The sequence below is a fragment of the Hyperoodon ampullatus genome, assembly GCF_949752795.1.
Source record: "Hyperoodon ampullatus genome assembly, chromosome: 3".
In the NCBI taxonomy this organism is placed as follows: domain Eukaryota; kingdom Metazoa; phylum Chordata; class Mammalia; order Artiodactyla; family Ziphiidae; genus Hyperoodon; species Hyperoodon ampullatus.
In genome coordinates, this window is record NC_136916.1 from 43,343,854 (window position 1) to 43,364,106 (window position 20,253).

General features: G+C 37.5%; 1 protein-coding gene across 1 annotated transcript in view; it reads right to left on the reverse strand.

The window, feature by feature from the left end:
- The window catches only part of MYO5A (myosin VA), a gene marked incomplete at both ends in the record, with an annotated part of 187,086 nt that overhangs the window by 84,734 nt on the left and 82,099 nt on the right, over positions 1 to 20,253 (reverse strand). The window contains 4 exons of the mRNA XM_079699077.1: positions 10,039 to 10,149; positions 12,527 to 12,634; positions 13,277 to 13,358; positions 15,647 to 15,790. Of these exons, the coding sequence (XP_079555203.1) occupies positions 10,039 to 10,149; positions 12,527 to 12,634; positions 13,277 to 13,358; positions 15,647 to 15,790 (445 nt within the window). The remainder of the gene's footprint in view (positions 1 to 10,038; positions 10,150 to 12,526; positions 12,635 to 13,276; positions 13,359 to 15,646; positions 15,791 to 20,253) is intronic.

Sequence of the window (20,253 nt, forward strand, 5' to 3'; positions counted from 1 at the left end):
AAGTGCATCAGCATTCTCTAAACATTCTATTTGAATGGCGTTACCACATTGTTCTATTAGATCAACGCTGTTAACTGTTTTGTTTAAATTTTCTATAACTTAACTAATTTTTGGACTTCTTTCCCTATCAATAATTTACAGAGGTCAGTAATATCCCACTAGGATAGATTTGTCTTTTTTTTTAACATCTTTATTAGAGCATAATTGCTTTACAATGGTGTGTCAGTTTCTGCTTTATAACAAAGTGAATCAGTTATACATATACATATGTCCCCAAATCTCTTCCCTCTTGCATCTCCCTCCACCCCACCCTCCCTATCCCAACCCTCTAGGTGGTCACAAAGCACCGAGCTGATCTCCCTGTGCTATGCAGGGATGTGGCATATATACACAATGGAATATTACTCAGCCACAAAAAGGAATGAAACTGAGTTATTTGTAGTGAGGTGGATGGACCTAGAGACTGTCATACAGAGTGAAGTAAGTCAGAAAAAGAAAAACAAATACCGTATGCTAACACATATACATGGAATCTAAAAAAAAAAAAAAAAAAAAAAAGAAAATGGTCAGAAGAACCTAGGGGCAAAACGGGAATAAAGATGCAGATCTACTAGAGAATGGACTTGAGGACATGGGGAGGGGGAAGGGTAAGCTGGGACAAAGTGAGAGAGTGACATGGACATATATACACTACCAAACGTAAAATAGATAGGTAGTGGGAAGCAGCTGCATAGCACAGGGAGATCAGCTCGGTGCTCTATGACCACCTAGATGGGTGGGATAGGGAGGGTGGGAGGGAGGGAGATGCAAGAGGGAAGAGATATGGGGACATATGTATATGTATAACTGATTCACTTTGTTATAAATCAGAAACTGACACACCATTGTAAAGCAATTATACTATAATAAAGATGTTAAAAATATATAAAAAAATAATGATAGTGAAGATGATCCAGGACCTCGGAAAAAGAATGGAGGCAAAGATCGAGAAGATGCAAGAAATGTTTAACAAAGACCTAGAAGAATTAAAGAACAAACAAACAGAGATGAACAATACAATAACTGAATTGAAAACTACATTAGAAGGAATCAATAGCAGAATAACTGAGGCAGAAGAACAGATAAGTGACCTGGAAGACAGAATGGTGGAATTCACTGTTGCAGAACAGAATCAAGAAAAAAGAATGAAAAGAAATGAAGACAGCCTAAGAGACCTCTGGGACAACATTAAACGCAACAACATTTGCATTACAGGGGTCCCAAAAGGGGAAGAGAGAAAGAACCTGAAAAAATATTTGAAGAGATTATAGTTGAAAAATTCCCTAACATGGGAAAGGAAAGAACCCCAAGTCCAGGAAGCACAGAGAGTCCCATAAAGAATAAACCCAAGGAGAAACATGCCTAGACACATAGTAATCAAATTGGCAAAAATTAAAGACAAAGAAAAATTATTGAAAGCAGCAAAGGAAAAATGACAAATAACATACAAGGGGACTCCCATAAGGTTAACAGCTGATTTCTCAGCAGAAACTCTACAAGCCAGAAGGGAGTGTCATGACATATTTAAAGTGATGAAAGGGAAGAAACTAAAACCAAGATGACTCTACCCGGCAAGGATCTCATTCAGATTCGATGGAGAAATCAAAAGCTTTACAGACAAGCAAAAGCTAAGAGAATTCAGCAACCACCAAACCTACAACAAATGCTAAAGGAACTTCTCTAAGTGGGAAACACAAGAGAAGAAAAGGACCTACAAAAACAAACCCAAAACAATTAAGAAAATGGTAATAGGAACATACATATTGATAATTACCTTAAACGTGAATGGAATAATGCTCCAACCAAAAGACAGAGGCTCACTGAATGAATACAAAAACAAGACCCATATATATACTGTTTACAAGAGACTCACTTCAGACCTAGGGACACATACAGACTGAAAGTTAGGGTATGGAAAAAGATATTCCATGCAAATGGAAATCAAAAGAAAGCTGGAGTAGCAATACTCATATCAGATAAAACAGACTTTAAAATAAAGAATGTTACAAGAGACAAGGAAGGACACTACATAATGATCAAGGGATCAATCCAAGAAGAAGATATAACAATTATAAATATATATGCACCCAACATAGGAGCACCTCAATACATAAGGCAACTGCTAACAGCTATAAAAGAGGAAATGGACAGTAACACAAAAATAGTGGGGGACTTTAACACCTCACTTACACCAATGGACAGATCATGAAAACAGAAAATTAATAAGGAAACAGAAGCTTTAAATGACACAATAGACCAGACAGATTTAATTGATATTTATAGGACATTCCATCCAAAAACAGCAGATTACACTTTCTTCTCAAGTGCGCACGGAATATTCTCCAGCACTGATCACATCTTGGGTCACAAGTCAAGCCTCAGTAAATTTAAGAAAACTGAAATCATATCAAGCATCTTTTCTGACCACAACGCTATGAGATTAGAAATCAATTACAGGGAAAAGAATATCAAAAACACAAACACGTGGAGGCTAAACAATACTTTACTAAATAACCAAGAGATCACTGAAGAAATCAAAGAGGAAATCAAAAAATACCTAGAGACAAATGACAATGAAAACACGACGATCCAAAACCTATGGGATGCAGCAAAAGCAGTTCTAAGAGGGAAGTTTATAGCAATACAATCCTACCTCAAGAAACAACAAATATCTCAAATAAACAATCTAACCTTACACCTAAAGGAACTAGAGAAAGAAGAACAAACAAAACCCAAAGTTATTAGAAGGAAAGAAATCATAAATATCAGAGCAGAAATAAATGAAATAGAAACAAAGAAAACAATAGCAAAGATCAATAAAACTAAAAGCTGGTTCTTTGAGAAGATAAACCAAATTGATAAACCATTACACAGACTCATCAAGAAAAAGAGGGAGAGGACTCAAATCATTAAAATTAGAAATGAAAAAGAAGAAGTTACAACAGACACCACAGAAATACAAAGCATCCTAAGAGACTACTACAAGCAACTCTATGCCAATAAAATGGACAACCTGGAAGAAATGGACAAATTCTGAGAGAGGTATAACCTTCCAAGACTGAACCAGGAAGAAACAGAAAATATGAACAGACCAATCACAAGTAACGAAATTGAAACTGTGATTAAAAATCTTCCAACAAACAAAAGTCCAGGACCAGATGGCTTCACAGGTGCATTCTATCAAACATTTAGAGAAGAGCTAACACTCATCCTTTTCAAACTCTTCCAAAAAATTGCAGAGGAAGGAACACTCCCAAACTCATTCTGTGAGACCACCATCACCCTGATACCAAAAGCAGACAAAGATACTACAAAAAAAAAGGAAATTACAGACCAATATCACTGATGAATATAGATGCAAAATTTCTCAACAAAATACTAGCAAACAGAATCCAACAACACATTAAAAGGATCATACAGCATGATCAAGTGGGATTTATCCCAGGGATGCAAGGATTCTTCAATGTATGGAAATCAATCAATGTGATACATCGTATTAACAAATTGAAAACTAAAAACCACATGATCATGTCAATAGATGCAGAAAAAGCTTTTGACAAAATTCAACATCCATTTATGATAAAAACTCTCCAGAAAGTAGGCACAGAGGGAACCTACCTCAACATAATAAAGGCCATATACAACAAACCCACAGCAAACATCATTCTCTATGGTGAAAAACTGAAAGCATTTCCTCTCAGATCAGGAACAAGACAAGGATGTCCACTCTCACCACTACTATTCAACATAGTTTTAGAATTCCTAGCCACAGCAATCAGAGAAGAGAAAGAAATAAAAGGAATACAAATTGGAAAAGAAGTAAAACTGTCACTGTTTGCAGATGACATGATACTATACATAGAGAAAAAGATGCCACCAGAAAACTACTAGAGCTAATCAATGAATTTGGTAAAGTTGCAGGATACCAATTTAATGCACAGAAATCTCTTGCATTCCTATACACTAATGATGAAAAATCTGAAAGCAAAATTAAGGAAACACTCCCATTTGCAACAAAAAGAATAGAATACCTAGGAATAAACCTACCTAGGGAGACAAAAGACCTGTATGCAGAAAATTATACGACACTGATGAAAGAAATTAAAGATGATACCAACAGATGGAGAGATATACCATGTTCTTGGATTGGAAGAATCAATATTGTGAAAATGACTATACTACCCAAAGCGATCTACAGATTCAGTGCAATCCCCATCAAATTACCAATGGCATTTTTTACAGAACTAGAATAAAAAATCTTAAAATTTGTATGGAGACACAAATGACCCCGAATAGCCAAAGCAGTCTTGAGGGAAAAAAACTGAGCTGGAGGAATAAGGCTCCTGGACTTCAGACTATACTACAGAGCTACAGTAATCAAGATAATATGGTACTGGCACAAAAACAGAAATATAGATCAATGGAACACAGCATAGAAAGCCCAGAGATAAACCCACACACCTATGGTCAACTAATCTATGACAAAGGAGGCAAGGATATACAATGGAGAAAAGACAGCCTCTTCAATAAGTGGTGCTGGGAGAACTGGACAGCTACATGTAAAAGAATGAAATTAGAACACTCCCTATCCCCATACACAAAAATAAACTCAAAATGGATTAGAGACCTAAATGTAAGACCAGACACTATAAACTCTTAGAGGAAAACATAGGAAGAACACTCTGACATAAATCACAGCAACATCTTTTTTGGTCCACCTCCTAGAGTAATGGAAATAAAAACAAAAATAAACAAATGGGACCTAATGAAACTTCAAAATTTTTACACAGCAAAGGAAACTACAAACAAGACCAAAAGACAACCCTCAGAATGGAAGAAAATATTTGCAAACGAATCAATGGAGAAAGGATTAATCTCCAAAATATATAAAAAGCTCATGTAGCTCAATATTTAAAAAGTAAACAATCCAATCCAAAAGTGGGCAGAAGACCTAAATAGACATTTCTCCAAAGAAGACAAACAGATGGCCAAGAAGCACATGAAAAGCTGCTCAACATCACTAATTATTAGAGAAATGCAAATCAAATCTACAATGAGGTATCACCTCACACCAGTTAGAATGGGCATCATCAGAAAATCTACAAACAACAAATGCTGGAGAGGGTGTTGTACTGTTGTACTGTTGGTGGGAATGTAAACTGATAAAGGTACAATGGAGAACAGTATGGAGGTTCCTTAAAAAACTAAAAATAGAATTACCATATGACCCAGCAATCCCACTACTGGGCATACACCCTGAGAAAACCATAATTCAAAAAGACACATGTACCCCAATGTTCATTGCAGCACTATTTACAATAGCCAGGACATAGAAGCAACCTAAATGCCCATCGACAGATGAATGGATAAAGAAGATGTGGTACATATATACAATGGAATATTACTCAGCCATAAAAAAGAACGAAATTGGGTCATTTGTAGAGATGTGGATGGATCTAGAGACTGTCATACAGAGTGAAGTAAGTCAGAAAGAGAAAAACAAATATCATATATTAACGCATATATGTGGAACCTAGAAAAATGATACAGATGAACCAGTTTGCAAGGCAGAAACTGAGACACAGATGCAGAGAACAAATGTATGGACACCAAGGGGGCACAGTGGTGGGGTGTGTGTGTGTGTGTGATGAATTGGGAGATTGGGATTGACATGTATACACTGATATGTATAAAATGGATGACTAATAAGAACCTGCTGTATAAAAAAATAAATAAAATTCAAAAAAAATACATAGTGACTCTATCTCCAGTATTGCTTTTGGCCTCAAAGTCTGTCTTGTCCAGTATCAATACAGGTCTGCCAGTTTTTTTCTAGCTATTATGGTGTGTGTTTTCTAAACCTTTTACTTTTGAACTATCTGTACCTTTATGTTTTAGGAATGCGTCTTTCAAAAGTACATACCTGAATTCTAAAACCAGTCTGACAATCCATATTAGCTGAAACATTGGTTCATCTGTAATTATTTCTACCTTCTTTTGTGCCTTTACTTGTCCCACCTTTTCTAAAATTTTCTCTACCTCTCTTGCTATGTTTGGATTATTTTTTTCAGTTAATTTTTCTCTCTACTAGTTTGAAAGGTTTACCTTCTGTTTCTATTTTTTTTTTTTTTTTTTGTGGTACGCGGGCCTCTCACTGTTGTGGCCTCTCCCGTTGCGGAGCACAGGCTCCGGATGCGCAGGCTCAGCAGCCATGGCTCACGGGCCCAGCCGCTCCGCGGCATATGGGATCCTCCCAGACCGGGGCACGAACCCGTATCCCCTGCATCGGCAGGCGGACTCTCAACCACTGCGCCACCAGGGAGGCCCTGTTTCTATTTTTATGATAGAAGCATTAAGTTACATTAGTTAACTTAGTGTAATTAACTAACACAAACTCCAAACACTCCATCCCAATCTATAAGCTTTGTTATCCAGTACTTTAGTTCCATCTTTTTGGGGGGAAGGAGGGGCTGGTGATTCACTTTATTTTTTTTAAACTTTTTATTTTGAACTAATTTCAGACTAACAGAAAAGTTGCAAGAAGAGTACTAAGAATTCCCTTCACCCAGATTCCCTAAATAGTAATATTTTACCGAGTTTGCTTGCATCATTCTCTTTCTTTCTCACTCTTTCACGTACATATACATACATGTTATTTTTTCAGAACCTTTTGAGAGCATGTTACAAACATGATGCCCTTTTGGTTCTAAATATTTCACTGTTCATTTCCTAAAATCCAAAGACATTATCTTATATAACTATAGCATAGTGAGTAAAATCAGGAAATTAGCAATGATACAACCCTATTACCTAGCCTGCAGATCTAATTCAAATTTTGCTGATTGACCTAATAATGTCCTCTGAGGGCAGGCTGGGGTGGGGGGGGCACATTTCTATGGTCCAGGATCCAATCTAGGTTTATACATTGAATTTAGTCATCTTGTTTCATTAATCACCTTTAATTTGAATAGCTCTTCACTCTTTTTTTTTGTCTTTTGAGAACTTGACATTTTAGAAGAATAGTATGTCTCTCAGTTTGGGTCTATATGATGTTGCCTCAGATTCGGGCCATGCCTTTTTGGCAGGAATGCTAGAGAAGTGATGTGGCACCCTCCTCAGGGTGCTGCATCAGAACTCATGTGATGCTGACTGGTTGCTTGGTTAAGGGAGTATCTGCCAGGTTTCTCCACTACCTTTCCCTCTGTAATGAGTAAGTATTTTGTGGCCCAATACACTAGTCATTATTATTATTCTTTTAATTAATCAAATTTTATCTACATTTGCCCATACTTTACTAGTTTATTTATTTTTAAAAAATATTTATTTATTTATTTATTTATGGCTGTGTTGGGTCTTCGCTGCTACGTGTGGGCCCTCTCCAGTTGTGGCGAGCCGAGGCCACTCCCTGCCATGGTGCGTGGGCCTCTCATTGTGGTGGCCTCTCCCGTTGCAGAGCATGGGCTCTAGGTGCGCGGGCTTCAGTAGTTGTGGCTCGTGGGCCTAGCTGCTCCGCGGCATGTGGGATCTTCCCGGACCATGGCTCAAACCTGTGTCCCCTGCATTGGCAGGCAGATTCCCAACCACTGCGCCACCAGGGAAGCCCTTTACTAGTTTATTGATTCACCAATTCTTCTGGAATTTTAGATCTTGTATCTGGGATCCCTTTCCTTCTGCCTAAACTATGTCTTTTAATATTTCCTTTAGTGAGGGCCTATTGGTGACAAATTCTCACAAGTTTCTATTTGTCTGAAAACACCTCTGTTATTTTCCTCATTGTAGAAAGATATCTTTACTGGATATACAGTTCTAAGTTAGTAGTTATTTACTCTAGAACACTGATGATAGTCCCCTGTTTTCTGGCTCCTATTACTGCAGTTGGGAAGTGAACTAACAGTTTAATTGCTACTTCAAGAGTAGTATGTCTTATTTCTCTCCTGTTTTAAGATTTTTCTCTTCGCCTGTGGTAGCATTACGGTGTGCCTAGGTGTGGATTTCTTTTTATTTATCCTAACTGGGATTTTTTTGCCTTTCCAAATCTGTGGTGTAGTGTCATTTTCACAAGTTCTGAAATTTGTTAGTAATTACCTCTTCAAACACTATGTCTGCCTCATTCTCTTCTTTCTCTCCCTTAGGAATTCTCATTATATTAAAATTAGATTACTCCATCCTTCATCTCTTCTAACTATTGTTAAGGGCTCCAGCTTGGGGCCCATCTTGCATTTTGGACCATTTCTTCACTTCTGTCTTCCAGCTCATCACTTCCCTACTCAGTTGTGTCAAATATGCTGTTAATTTCTTTCAGCATTATTAGTAGGTTTGACTCTGCTCTCTGTTGTTTCACCTAGCTCTATTTTGTTTTATCATGGGATTTGAGATTTTTGACTGTGAGCCAATGTTTCTTGTAACTTTTCTTCTGGGACTCTGTTGAGTCCTGGATTGAAGGTGGATTTGCATTTGCTTCTGTCAGGCATCCAGGGAACTACCAATCCAGGACCAATTTAAAATAAGTTTTGTGTATGTAGCTTTTGAGGACCATCTAGGAACTATGAAATCAGACTGGGAAGTACGTGTGAGGGTCAGTTTATTGTTATAAATTTTTAGGGAACTATGTTTTCCCCCTCCACTTAGCTTTGAGACTTGCTTTTTCTTTGTACTCTTGGAGAGTGTGGTGAGCAAGTTCCTCATTTAGGGTCTCAGCTTTAGCCAGAAGTTTTCCTTCCTGTTCCCCTGTTTATATGAGTCCTAGGCTTTGTTTTTTTTGTCTTCTGCACCCCATTTGGCTATGAAAACCGAAGCTCAACATCACTGGGTTCAGCAAACGCCCTCCACGTGAGTCTTAGCTTCAGAGTTCTGCTTCATTCTTTTGAGTTCCTGTTTTCACTCAGTTTATGGCCTCTGAGAAGTTCTTATGTATTTATTAAAAATATTTAAAAATATAATTTATCCAGCATGAAGCTCAATCAGAGCAACCAGTCCAAAACTGCTAGAAAAGAAAGTCTCTTTCATTTTACAGATGAGCAAACTGAGGTTCAGAAAAGCTAAGCAACTCACCCCAAAACATAGAGAGTAAATAGTAAAGTTGGGATTGAACCCAGGCAGAGACACTGAAACATGTATTTCAAAACTAAAGTCTAATTTACCCAAATTTAAGTCACATGAATTAATCTACATGTAGATTTGCAAATATCAACTTGAGTGTCGGAAGAGTGAAACATAAATCTCAAAATTGTTTCCTATTATACTCCTTGAGGAAGCAGGATGGAAAAAGAATTATATTAAAACTGCCTCCATTTTAATAAAGTTAAAAATACCTAATAAATATACACTGCATATGTACATGTGTGTAAGTGTGAGTGTGTGTATGTGTGTGATCTTTGATGGTGGTGATCAGAAAATACTGCAAATCACAAATGCCCAGTGAGAACAATCTGAGACTGTCAGGTTTTGTTACAGTTTAAACAAATGAACTGAATTTTAATTCTCAGTGTGTAGTTATCACTACGTGTGGAAGAATATGTAAATCATAGTGAAGACGCCCTATCTCCCCAGCCATCTAACTCTTCTTCCCAGGAGTAACTTTTAACTGTTTCTTCAGTAACTTTTAAACCATATTACATTTCCACAGCTGAGGAGACAAATGAACTTACCAATTCTGCTATGTGAGCCATGGGCCAAATGAGCCCTTCTCTCTAGTCTCACCAATCCAACTTTCACATCTAATATTTCCCACTGCTGTTTATACGGCTCAGACATATATCCAAGTTCTCTCCTCCCCTCCCTCCCCCACCCCACCCCAATCACTGTGCACCAGGGATCTGAATCCACATTTCTTTGTTTATAATTCAAGATTCTATTCTACATAGTGTATCTGTCTAATAATTACCTCTCTGATAGTTACTAATGTTAGTTAATAGAGAGACTTCAAACACATTGTTTCCATAAAGAGTCAACAAAACTAAAATATAAATCAACTGTCATCACATGAAGCTTGCTCTGAACTTACAGGGATTGTGCAGCTGTCTGAATCTCGAGACGTAAATCCAACATTGCCTAAGTGAAGGATGCCAGCAAGTATTCGGAAAATTCCCATCTGATAAGATTCACTAATTCCTGAAACAGCAGAGTAAATGAACAAGTGATCAATTTCAGAACAGGAACTAAACAATTATAGCAGACAATTTTAAGCCCATCTTTAACTCTTGAATAATGCCAGATGTTGTAGACATTATAATGTGTCATAGTTAACAACACTTCATCTTTGTTGACATTAACACATAATGCGCTTTAGCATTATGGTTGAGAGCATGGGCTGTGGAATGAGACGGACCTCAGCTTGAGGCCTGGCTCTGCTCCTGACCTGCCATCTCACATTGGCAGGTAACTTCACCCTTCTATCCTTCTGTTTTCTCATTTGAGATACAGGGACAATAGGGACTATCTCAAAGGGAGTTTGTAAACATTAAATAAGAAAATGCACATAGTAAACTTAACACACTATGTGGCACATGGTAGGTGCTAAACAAACTATCACCATCGTTGTCACACACTGAATTTAAGTATCTCATTAACAATATTACCTTTTCTATTTATCTCTACTCCAAATGCAAGTTGTAGCCCAATAAGGCTGCTTTAAGTCAGATTATTTAATTACTTCTTCTAACTACAGACCAACTATAAGTCAAAGAGACCCCAAGATTAGAAGTGCTCAGGCTGGTGTTGCACCCCAGCCTGATGAGCAAGTATCTAAACGCAGCATTAGAGCAGGACCTGAAGGATCAGTCAGGATGAGAAAGCCAGACAACCCTTGGTATTTTACCAGCTCGGGCTTCATTTTTCAATAAGGTAAGATTTTTCCAGAATATTACATATAAATTATATTCCAGTAAAAATAGTAAAATGATTTCCAAATATGTAACTATATACAGAGTAATTGACAGTTCATCTTACAAGGAATGTTTCTGCCATCTCCTGCATTACGGCTTTTTCAAATTTGCAATTTTCTATTTATGAACAGAATTAGCCCCGGAAGAAAAGCAGTGTTTCTCAAACTATAATATGCATATGAATCACCAATGGATCTGGTTAAAATGCAAATTCTGGTTTAGTAGGTCTGAGATGGGGTCTGAGATTCTAAATTTTTGCAAGCTCCATAGTGGTCCTGGACCATACTTTGATTAGCAATGCTTTTAAATTAAATTAGCTCACCTCAGGTTACTCCTCAAAGTACCAATATATGACTTTAGAATTATTCATATTCTGAAGCTTTTAAATAAATAATTCAACACTAAAAGTTATATAACTACATTTCTAAAGGTCAATTTATTTATATGTAGATCCAATTTTTTTTTAATCCAGAAACAAGACAGTGACACGAGCTATTTCAGAAACAGAATAAACTACATGTAATACAGTGTTTTGTCACCAAGCCAGCTCAACCACATTTCCAGGCCACAAAAGACACCCAAAACGAAAAAACAAACACAAAAAAATCCTATAAAACATGAGTTTTTGTATAGAAACCCATTTCATTTGGCTCTAGCTTTCAGATTTTGTAAAAATTTAAGTAAACAGTCCCACATCCCCTGATGCCCTCAATGTATTTTTTTTTAATAAACTTATTTATTTTATTTTTGGCTGCGTTGGGTCTTTGTTGCTGCGGATGGGCTTTCTCTAGTTATGGCGAGCGGGGGCTACTCTTCGTTGCGGTGTGCAGGCTTCTCATTGTGGTGGCTTCTCTTGTTGCGGAGCACGGGCTCTAGGCATGTGGGCTTCAGTAGTTGCAGCACACGGGCTCAGTAGTTGTGGCACACAGGCTTAGTTGTTCCGCGGCATGTAGGATCTTCCCAGCCCAGGGCTTGAACCTGTGTCCCCAGCATTGGCAGGCGGATTCTTAACCACTGAGCCACCAGGGAAGCCCCTGAATGTATGTTTTAAATAGCTTTACTGAGGAATAATTTGCATACCATAAAATTTATCCATTTTAAATATGCAATTCAATGGTTTTTAGTAAATTTACAGAGCTGTGCAACCATCACCATAACCTAATTTCAGTACAGTCCCCATCACCTCCAAGAGAAACACTGCACTCATTTTCTGTCCAACTGTGTTTTATAAAGAATCTAAAAATAAATTAAAAACAAAACACCAAAAATGAATGTTAAATCTCTCAACAATTCTCACCACTTAATATGAAGCTAAGCCAATATTCCAATCAAAGGTTGCTTGAGTCAAAAAGCTATTGCTGGGCTTCCCTGGTGGCGCAGTGGTTGAGAGTCCACCTGCCGATGCAGGGGACACGGGTTTGTGTCCCAGTCCGGGGAGATCCTACATGCCGCGGAGCAGCAGGGCCCGTGAGCCATGGCCGCTGAGCCTGCGCGTCCGGAGCCTGTGCTCCGCAATGGGAGAGGCCACAATAGTGAGAGGCCCGTGTACCGCAAAAAAAAAAAAAAGCTATTGTTTCTAAAAATTCAAGAATAAGATTACATACCTAGCAAAGTGCAGGCCTGCCTGGTTTGTACCATCTCCTTGGCATCATCTACTCCTTCAATCACAGGACTGCCACCTTGCTTCGTGTAATGAAAGTTATTTGCGTCTCCTGCAATTAAGGAAAAAATTTTAAAAGATTTGCAGTCTATGAAAAGGCCTTGACTTCTACCCTTATGTCCACTCTGAATTAGAGGCAGTGACAGCACAATAAAGTGTATAGAGTCTGAAATTTGACTTCCTGTGTTTTTAGTTATATTTTAATACAAGACTCAAAATTAAATAATGGAGTGAAATGTTTGTAGAATTTGTGAAATGAATAGTTCTTTCCTAAAGGTTTTATTCCAATCTACAGGCTAGGATAATTTCTTCAAACACTTTACTCCCTTCTTCATAGAGTTCCACCTATGGAACCTCATAGATTTCCACCACGTAAACTCCTTTACATTTTTTTTCCTTTTAATCAAGGCAAATTTCAAACATATACAAAAGTACAGAAACTAGTATAATGAGCCCTTGTGTACTCATCACTCATCTTAAACAAGTATCAACTCAAGGCCAATCTTGTTCCCTTTATACAGCCACTCACCACTTCCTCATCCCATGAGTTATCTTGAAGCCAACTGTAGGCCTCTTATCATTTCATCCATAAATATTTCAGTATGAGATAATCTCCTTTTTAGAAGTAAATTTGTGAACTCAGAAATTAACATAAGACAATACCAGCACAATAAATCTAGTGCTATATTCATACCTAATCGCAGCATTTTAAATTCAGGTAACTTTGCTGAGGCACAAAGCTGATAGAAGATATGATAGTTTCTCTCCTCTTCTGCCTTTGAAAAAAGAAGAGTTTTCAATTACAGCATTTTAATCTAAAACCCAGAAAATTCAATCATAAAAATAAAAATTTAATTAACTCATTTGATGAAATAAACTGTTCTCTCCCAAATTTCCTAATACATATCTATGATTATTAAACCTTGTGATTTATTAGCTATGTGCATCTGTGTGAGTGTGTATCTGTTGGCCACATTCAAAATAATATACCTGATAGTAATGCTTTTTGAACTAGTGAACAGCTTGCTATATGGCACTGTCATAAGAGATCAGTGCCTCTGAGGGAAGCTAAAACCTTTTTATTTTTTTCCCTGCAACACTCAATATTTTCTCACAGTATTTTTTTAGATTCATGGTCTTCTTAAGACTTTTGACTAGAAAAAAAAAATCCCATTTTTGCCATATCTACTGTAGCTGTTTGTAAGAAATCCACAAATACACTACATCATCCTTATCATTTTAGTTTATATATTTAAAAATCAGTAAAAAAATTTTTTAAATAGAAAATAAATCACGTACAATTCTAAGATCAGTTCTTACTATTTTCTGACGGTCTTTTTCCACATATATACTTTAAAAATACAGTTATAATCATATTGTTTATACAATATTATTATACTCTATTGTCATATCCTTGAATTCTGCAGTGTATTCAGTTAACTGAAGAATAGAGCAAGTAAGGCCAAGGTCAGGTTTGATGCCCAACAGGGGCTGGTGTCTGGTAAAGAAAACTTAGTTTTCTGTGTTTAGTGCACAGAATACACTAAACAAATTAACAATATACCAATGACCACAAGCATGAATAGGCAAGAGGTCAGGTGTTTCAGTACACAGACAACTAGAAAAGCAGGGGGATCTGCAGAAATGCTTTGGTTATCTTTGTACATGAAGGACAATATCAAGTATGCTCTTTCTGACTATTTGACTCACTTTGATATAACCAAACATCCACAATATTATATAGCCCTGTGGGTTGGGGAACAGCTAGAATTACTTCAATGTTTCTAGACAAGACAATAAGGATTAGGCCTTAACATTTTGTCTTAAGCACTACTAGCCTCTGGTCACCATACCCATTTTCCCTTTAATCGTCTACCTATCAATCAAATCTGTACTATTTAGACTCAACCTTCTCTTAGATCTATATATATTTCCCCCATTGTTTCCTCTGGCTACTAAACATTTTTTTTTGGGACTATTCAAGTATACATGTGTGCGCAGTAACACTGCTCTGCATGTATCTAGATATTAGAACAATGGAGGAGGGTGACTATTCCTTCACTATACAAATCAGGTATTACGTTTAGGTAGCCACAAATCAGGCACACCCCCAAAGTCAAAGCCAGGATAGCTCTAGGCTGCCCAAACTCATGACTCTCAGTATGTCCCAGACAGTTTCAAAGCCTTAAGACACTTGTGCAATGGAAATTGTAGACTCTGCTACATGGCGGTGCCAGGGCTATCTGAACCTCAATATGGCGAGCGTCTAGTTAAGGGACTACAGGAACCCCATCTCAGCATGTAGTGGGTCACCGGGAGTCTTATATGGGGAGTTTTCCAATGATAAGTCCACATTCCCTGAGTATACCTATAAACATGTGAATGCACACCTGCTGGTGCTGTAATGTGTAGTACTTCCCATTTACAAATAAAAAAGGAGTAAGTTCCCTGGTGAGGATTCTGGGCTTTCACTGCCATGGCCTGGGTTTAGTCCTCATTGGGGAACTGAGATCCCTGCCCCCCGAAAAGGAGTAAGAGCATATGTGCAAATGCAAGTCTGGCACTGATCCATACACTTGAGTGTGTTCTTTGACAGTAGTTCACAACTGAGTTGTGAAGATCTTTTAACCCTCATTATTCTGTCTAAACAGTATCACATTCTGAGAGAAGGAAGGAAGAAGGACAAGGATAATTTTTTTTCGTGAACTGAGTTCAAACTGTAACTCATTGAAGCACAGACCAATATCTTCCCTATCAACTGGGAAATGTGACAGACAAGACTAAACTAATAGTGCCTCTTCTTAACTAAGCTTTTCCTACAAGCATTTGGAGGAAACAGTCAAAACCATTAAACCTAAATCACTGCCCAGTCCCAAAGACTATTAGTCTAAGGGGTATCCTCTGATAGGCACTGTTTTACATGTTTCAGTCCGAGTGTGGTTTGTAGTAATATTGTAGTAATATTGTCATAACATGCTCAAGAACATCTGGGAATAAAATGCACACCAACAAACATGAGCTCTGGAATTATATGGCAATCTATATGTATACCTGCCCGGCTTACCTGGAACACCACTCTGGATTTCTCTAAAAGGTAAGTTCTCATATTGGCACCAATGATTCGATATCTCTTATCAAAACCAATCTCAATGTACTTCCCAAAACGGCTGCTATTATCATTCCTGGTTGTCTTAGCATTTCCGATTGACTAAGAAACAAAGGGAAAACAATAAGGTTTTAGAAGTGCAGTTCATGCCCTGACATTTACAGATTTGTTCAGGGAGAGAAAGAACACAACCCTTTAAAATTGATTCTTTTAAAAACAGAACCAGTTTTGCCCCTGCAGGCACAACTGTATGCTTTGCTCACTGCACAACCACACAGGTATACTCTAATAGTCCGTATCGGCCTTGTTATTCTCGCACAAATTATTTTCAGAAACAGCAGACTCGAGCCCAGTGCCTGGGAGGTCTTCATCCACCATTTGTGGTATGGAACATACTCATTTATGTCAACAAAGGAAAAGAACGGATGGGACCAGGGGCTGCCTAGGCACATGCCCTCTTAGTTAAATAACAGGGTTTGGTTTCTTGAAAAATTTTGTCTGTTTTATGTAAATAAGCTGGTTAAGACAAATTAATATTTTCCTGGAAATATTGCTTTGGTGTTCAGGGTCTCTTTAGCCAGTAGGCCCAGCTGGAGTGCTTATTAGTGGAGTGTTAGTAATTACCCACTTAATTCAAAGCCATTTTCAGAAACCAGAGACAGTAAAATTTGGCTTTGGATTTTGATAGTTGTATCTAACTTGCAAGACATCTGCTAAAGAATGCAGAGAATGTAACTTTCTGCTAAATTTTTCATATAATCTTAAAAATTTAAATTGAATATGCACTGCTTTCTGATTTAGGTAACATGCATCTATACATTTTTCTTTCAAAGCAAAGCAAAAAGCATGCTGTAGTTAGAAAAGCAAGTGTTAACATACTGCATAAATTAAATGCTTAATAAGATAATTTCATACAATTAATATCTTTCACTGTGCAAAGCCTGTGACTATTAGGATTAGTATATTGAAACCACAGCAGAGAGAAAGATATGAAAATGCTCTGGAGCATTAAGAAAGCAATACAAAAAAAAAAAAAGCAATACAAACACAAGTGATGAAAACAGTAGTAACATAGCCATAAAAGTCAACACATTAGATTCTCTGATCAATCAAAGAAAACGTATTTTCACTCTCTGAAATATAAGACATGTATTACCCTATTCTGTTTTGGCAATGAGAACACTGCTAACTTTCAGATTAACATTATAGACTGAAAGAATAGTTGGAAGCTATCTTCCCAGCAAAACTTGATATTACAAAAAGCACAACAAAAAGTCTCCATATATTCCCATTATTTTTATTTTGTTTAGAAAATAAATGTGAAATTTTCTTTCAGCGCAACATATTCTGTCAAAGAGCAGATGGAGGATTACATGTAGTAGCAGTGGCAGCAGCAGTAATAATTACTGAGTGTTTACCAGGCACTGTCTTAAGCACTTTCCCCCAGCAACTAAGGAAGTTAGGGGAGGGTGGTCCACAGCTTCTCCTTTCTCCCAGACTCTTATCCCAACCTCCATATGTCATCCCCCCGCCCCAATCTACTTACAGTGGGGATCAGAGTGGCCAACTTGCCAAGATGATACTACACTCTGTGAGAAGAAGTGAGCAGGCCAGAGTTGAAACAGACCCTTTTGTCTTTGAGTACAAGGTATATAAACATATAGCAAAGAATGGTAGAAGGAGTAAATGAAATAGAAGTCTGAAGATCTGGGTATCACACCAGGGCCTACCACTAACTTGCCATCATTTAATCCTCTGAGGAGCATTAGTGTCCCCAGGTGTAAACTGACTGGAATAGATGAGCTCTAGGGTCCCTTTCAAAAATAAAACTCTATGATTCTAAGCCTTTAACCCAATATGGAAAGAAGGTTCTGTATATAAATGATGTTTATTCATTTATTCATTTATTTTGTTCATTCCCCCTAATTGCTCCCTCTGCCTTATAAGTACTATATTTATAACAGCCTCCCTAATGCTATTTTCATTTCAATCAGCAAGAAATTGTTAAAGGAAAGAAGTTTTGTGGTTTTGATTTTACTACTGATTTCAGAGAAATGTTGAGTGAATTATTCTCTTTACTAAATGGAGATGAAAATCTTCAACTACAGTTACTGAAGAGGAAATAGAGCTATTAAGACCCAGTGTGGGGCCTTCCCTGGTGGTGAAGAGGTTAAGAATCCGCCTGCCAATGCAGGGGACATGGGTTTGATCCCTGGTCCGGGAAGATCCCACATGCCACGGAGCAACTAAGCCCTTGCGCCACAACTACAGAGCCCGCGAGCCACAACTACTGAGCCCACGAGCCACAACTACTGAAGCCCGTGAGCCTAGAGCCCGTGCTCTGCAACAAGAGAAGCCAACGCAATGAGAAGCCTGTGCACCGCAACGAAGAGTAGCCCCCGCTCACCGCAACTAGAGAAAGCCCGCACACAGCAACAAAGACCCAACGCAGCCAAAAATAAATTAATTAATTAAAATTTAAAAAAAAAAGACCCAGTGTGCCCCCAACATCTTCCCTGTCCCCATCTTAGGATGAAAATTTCTAGGAAAAAGGATGCAAAAGAAAATGTCATAAAATTGAGTAAAAGAGAATCATTTATTTCACTGTACATTACTCATATTTTGCAAAAGGAGCCTATGACGAGGATGAGGAGCTTGCTTTCTAAAGGATAATGTGCAAATCCCATAAGCCACTGGGCTGTGATGTTCAAGGTGTGGGATGCTCGTGATCACTGGAGACCCAGACACTCTTTCTTGACATCACAGTAAAGGGCGCTGATATAGAGACATAATCTTGAGGCAGGTTTAAAAGCTACAAATTTTCTAGGCCACATATTCAATATTTTACCTATATTTTCTTCCTGTAACTGGAAACCTTTTGTCACCATTCTTCAGCCCTACATTCCATTTTAATCTTTCAAGTTGGGATGCCCTCATTTGTAGCTGTTGAAAATTAGTTCTCTCTTTAACAAATTTTCTAAATCCAAATTCCTGCAGAGAAACTAAACAATAATATAGCGTGAAGTAGCTAAGTATAACTACTGTCTTTAAAAAAATTTTTTTCATAAATTAAAAAAAAAAGTATAACTGCTGTCTTTATCTTTTTTTGTTCATCCTAGCAAACAGGGTAAATTCCTTATAACTGCATATTAAAAAGTAGTATCTGTAGTCATTCCAAATTTTTAATATCACTCCTACTAACACAACTCAAATTTGCGTTGTAGAAAAAACAGTATAGCTAGTTTTTGAACGAGACTATAGCAAGGTCATAAAATAGTTCATTCAACTTGATGTATTCCAGAGTTATGTTATTATATGGTCTAGGCCTAGGAGAAATGGGATTTCCTGATACGTTCATAATCAAGACTCTGGGATCTTCTAACATTAGGGACTAAGAATGGCCTAAACTACTGCCAAATACCAAGAATTTGTTGTTATGATCAAAAACAGTCAAAATAATGGTAGAAAGCAAAGCCCTGTTGTTTTCTGAACCGAAATCAGAAACTGGCTATACAGATTATATTTTCGCAATATTAACACAAGTGGGATCCACCACTATATCTGTAGTTTAAATTCTTTCAGAATCTTAATATTTGCTTAAAATCTTTACTACTCTCTTTTGGCATAAGCATCTGTTTTCTCCTGTCTGTGCTATTTCAGAAAACATTTCCAGTTCTCTTTCCATAGGTCACCCAGCCCAGGAGGCTCTTAACTTCCCCAGCATCTCTTATTTTCTTAATCCCAAGAACAGAAGTCATGCTGCACTAGAGGGCAGCCCTGTGGGCAAGGGGTCACAGCATACTATTCTGAAGTGTCACACACAGCACTGCACACCAGGCACAATTACCTCTGGACTGATCAGTGCGAAAACCACTTGCACCACAGGTGCACCAAGCCAGTTCTAAAACGCCATCTGTGTTTGGGTGACATGTAAGGCTTGACAAAGGAAAAAAAACAGGAATAAAGAATGCTGACTTGGGTTTTTATTAAGAAAGGTTTGTTTCTGCATGTCCAAAGTAATTTCTCTCCATTTATTGAGACTTATTTTCTCCATTTAATGGGAATACTTACAAAAATGTAACTTTCCTAAAATCATATTAATACACAAATAATTCTCTAATTACAAATCCTAAAATACTCAAATTCTCACACAAAAAGGTCTGTTTTCTTTGGCATGAGCATGTCTACTTTGTATACGTAGTCCACTTTTGAAAGGATATCCTTTCATAGATCTTCCTTTTCCAAGAATTTATATTATTGAATTTCTTTTTCTAAACTAAAGTTGTGTGATATGCTTGACAGAAACAAGCAGAAAAATGCTTTCAAGATTATGATTTAAGTTTATAGTTCATATCTGGAAAAATGTAAAAACTTATGGCTAAACAGGTTGGACTGAGTACAGAAAACGAAATGTGGGCAAAGGAATAATGAAACTCATTCATGCTTGAGCATAGTGAATCCTGTATCTTAGAAAGAGCTTAAATAAGCTCAGGATTGTGGGAAAAGGAGTAATTTATACTTCCAGTATAAGGAGCAATAGATACAAGTCAATTAACTGGGAGAAA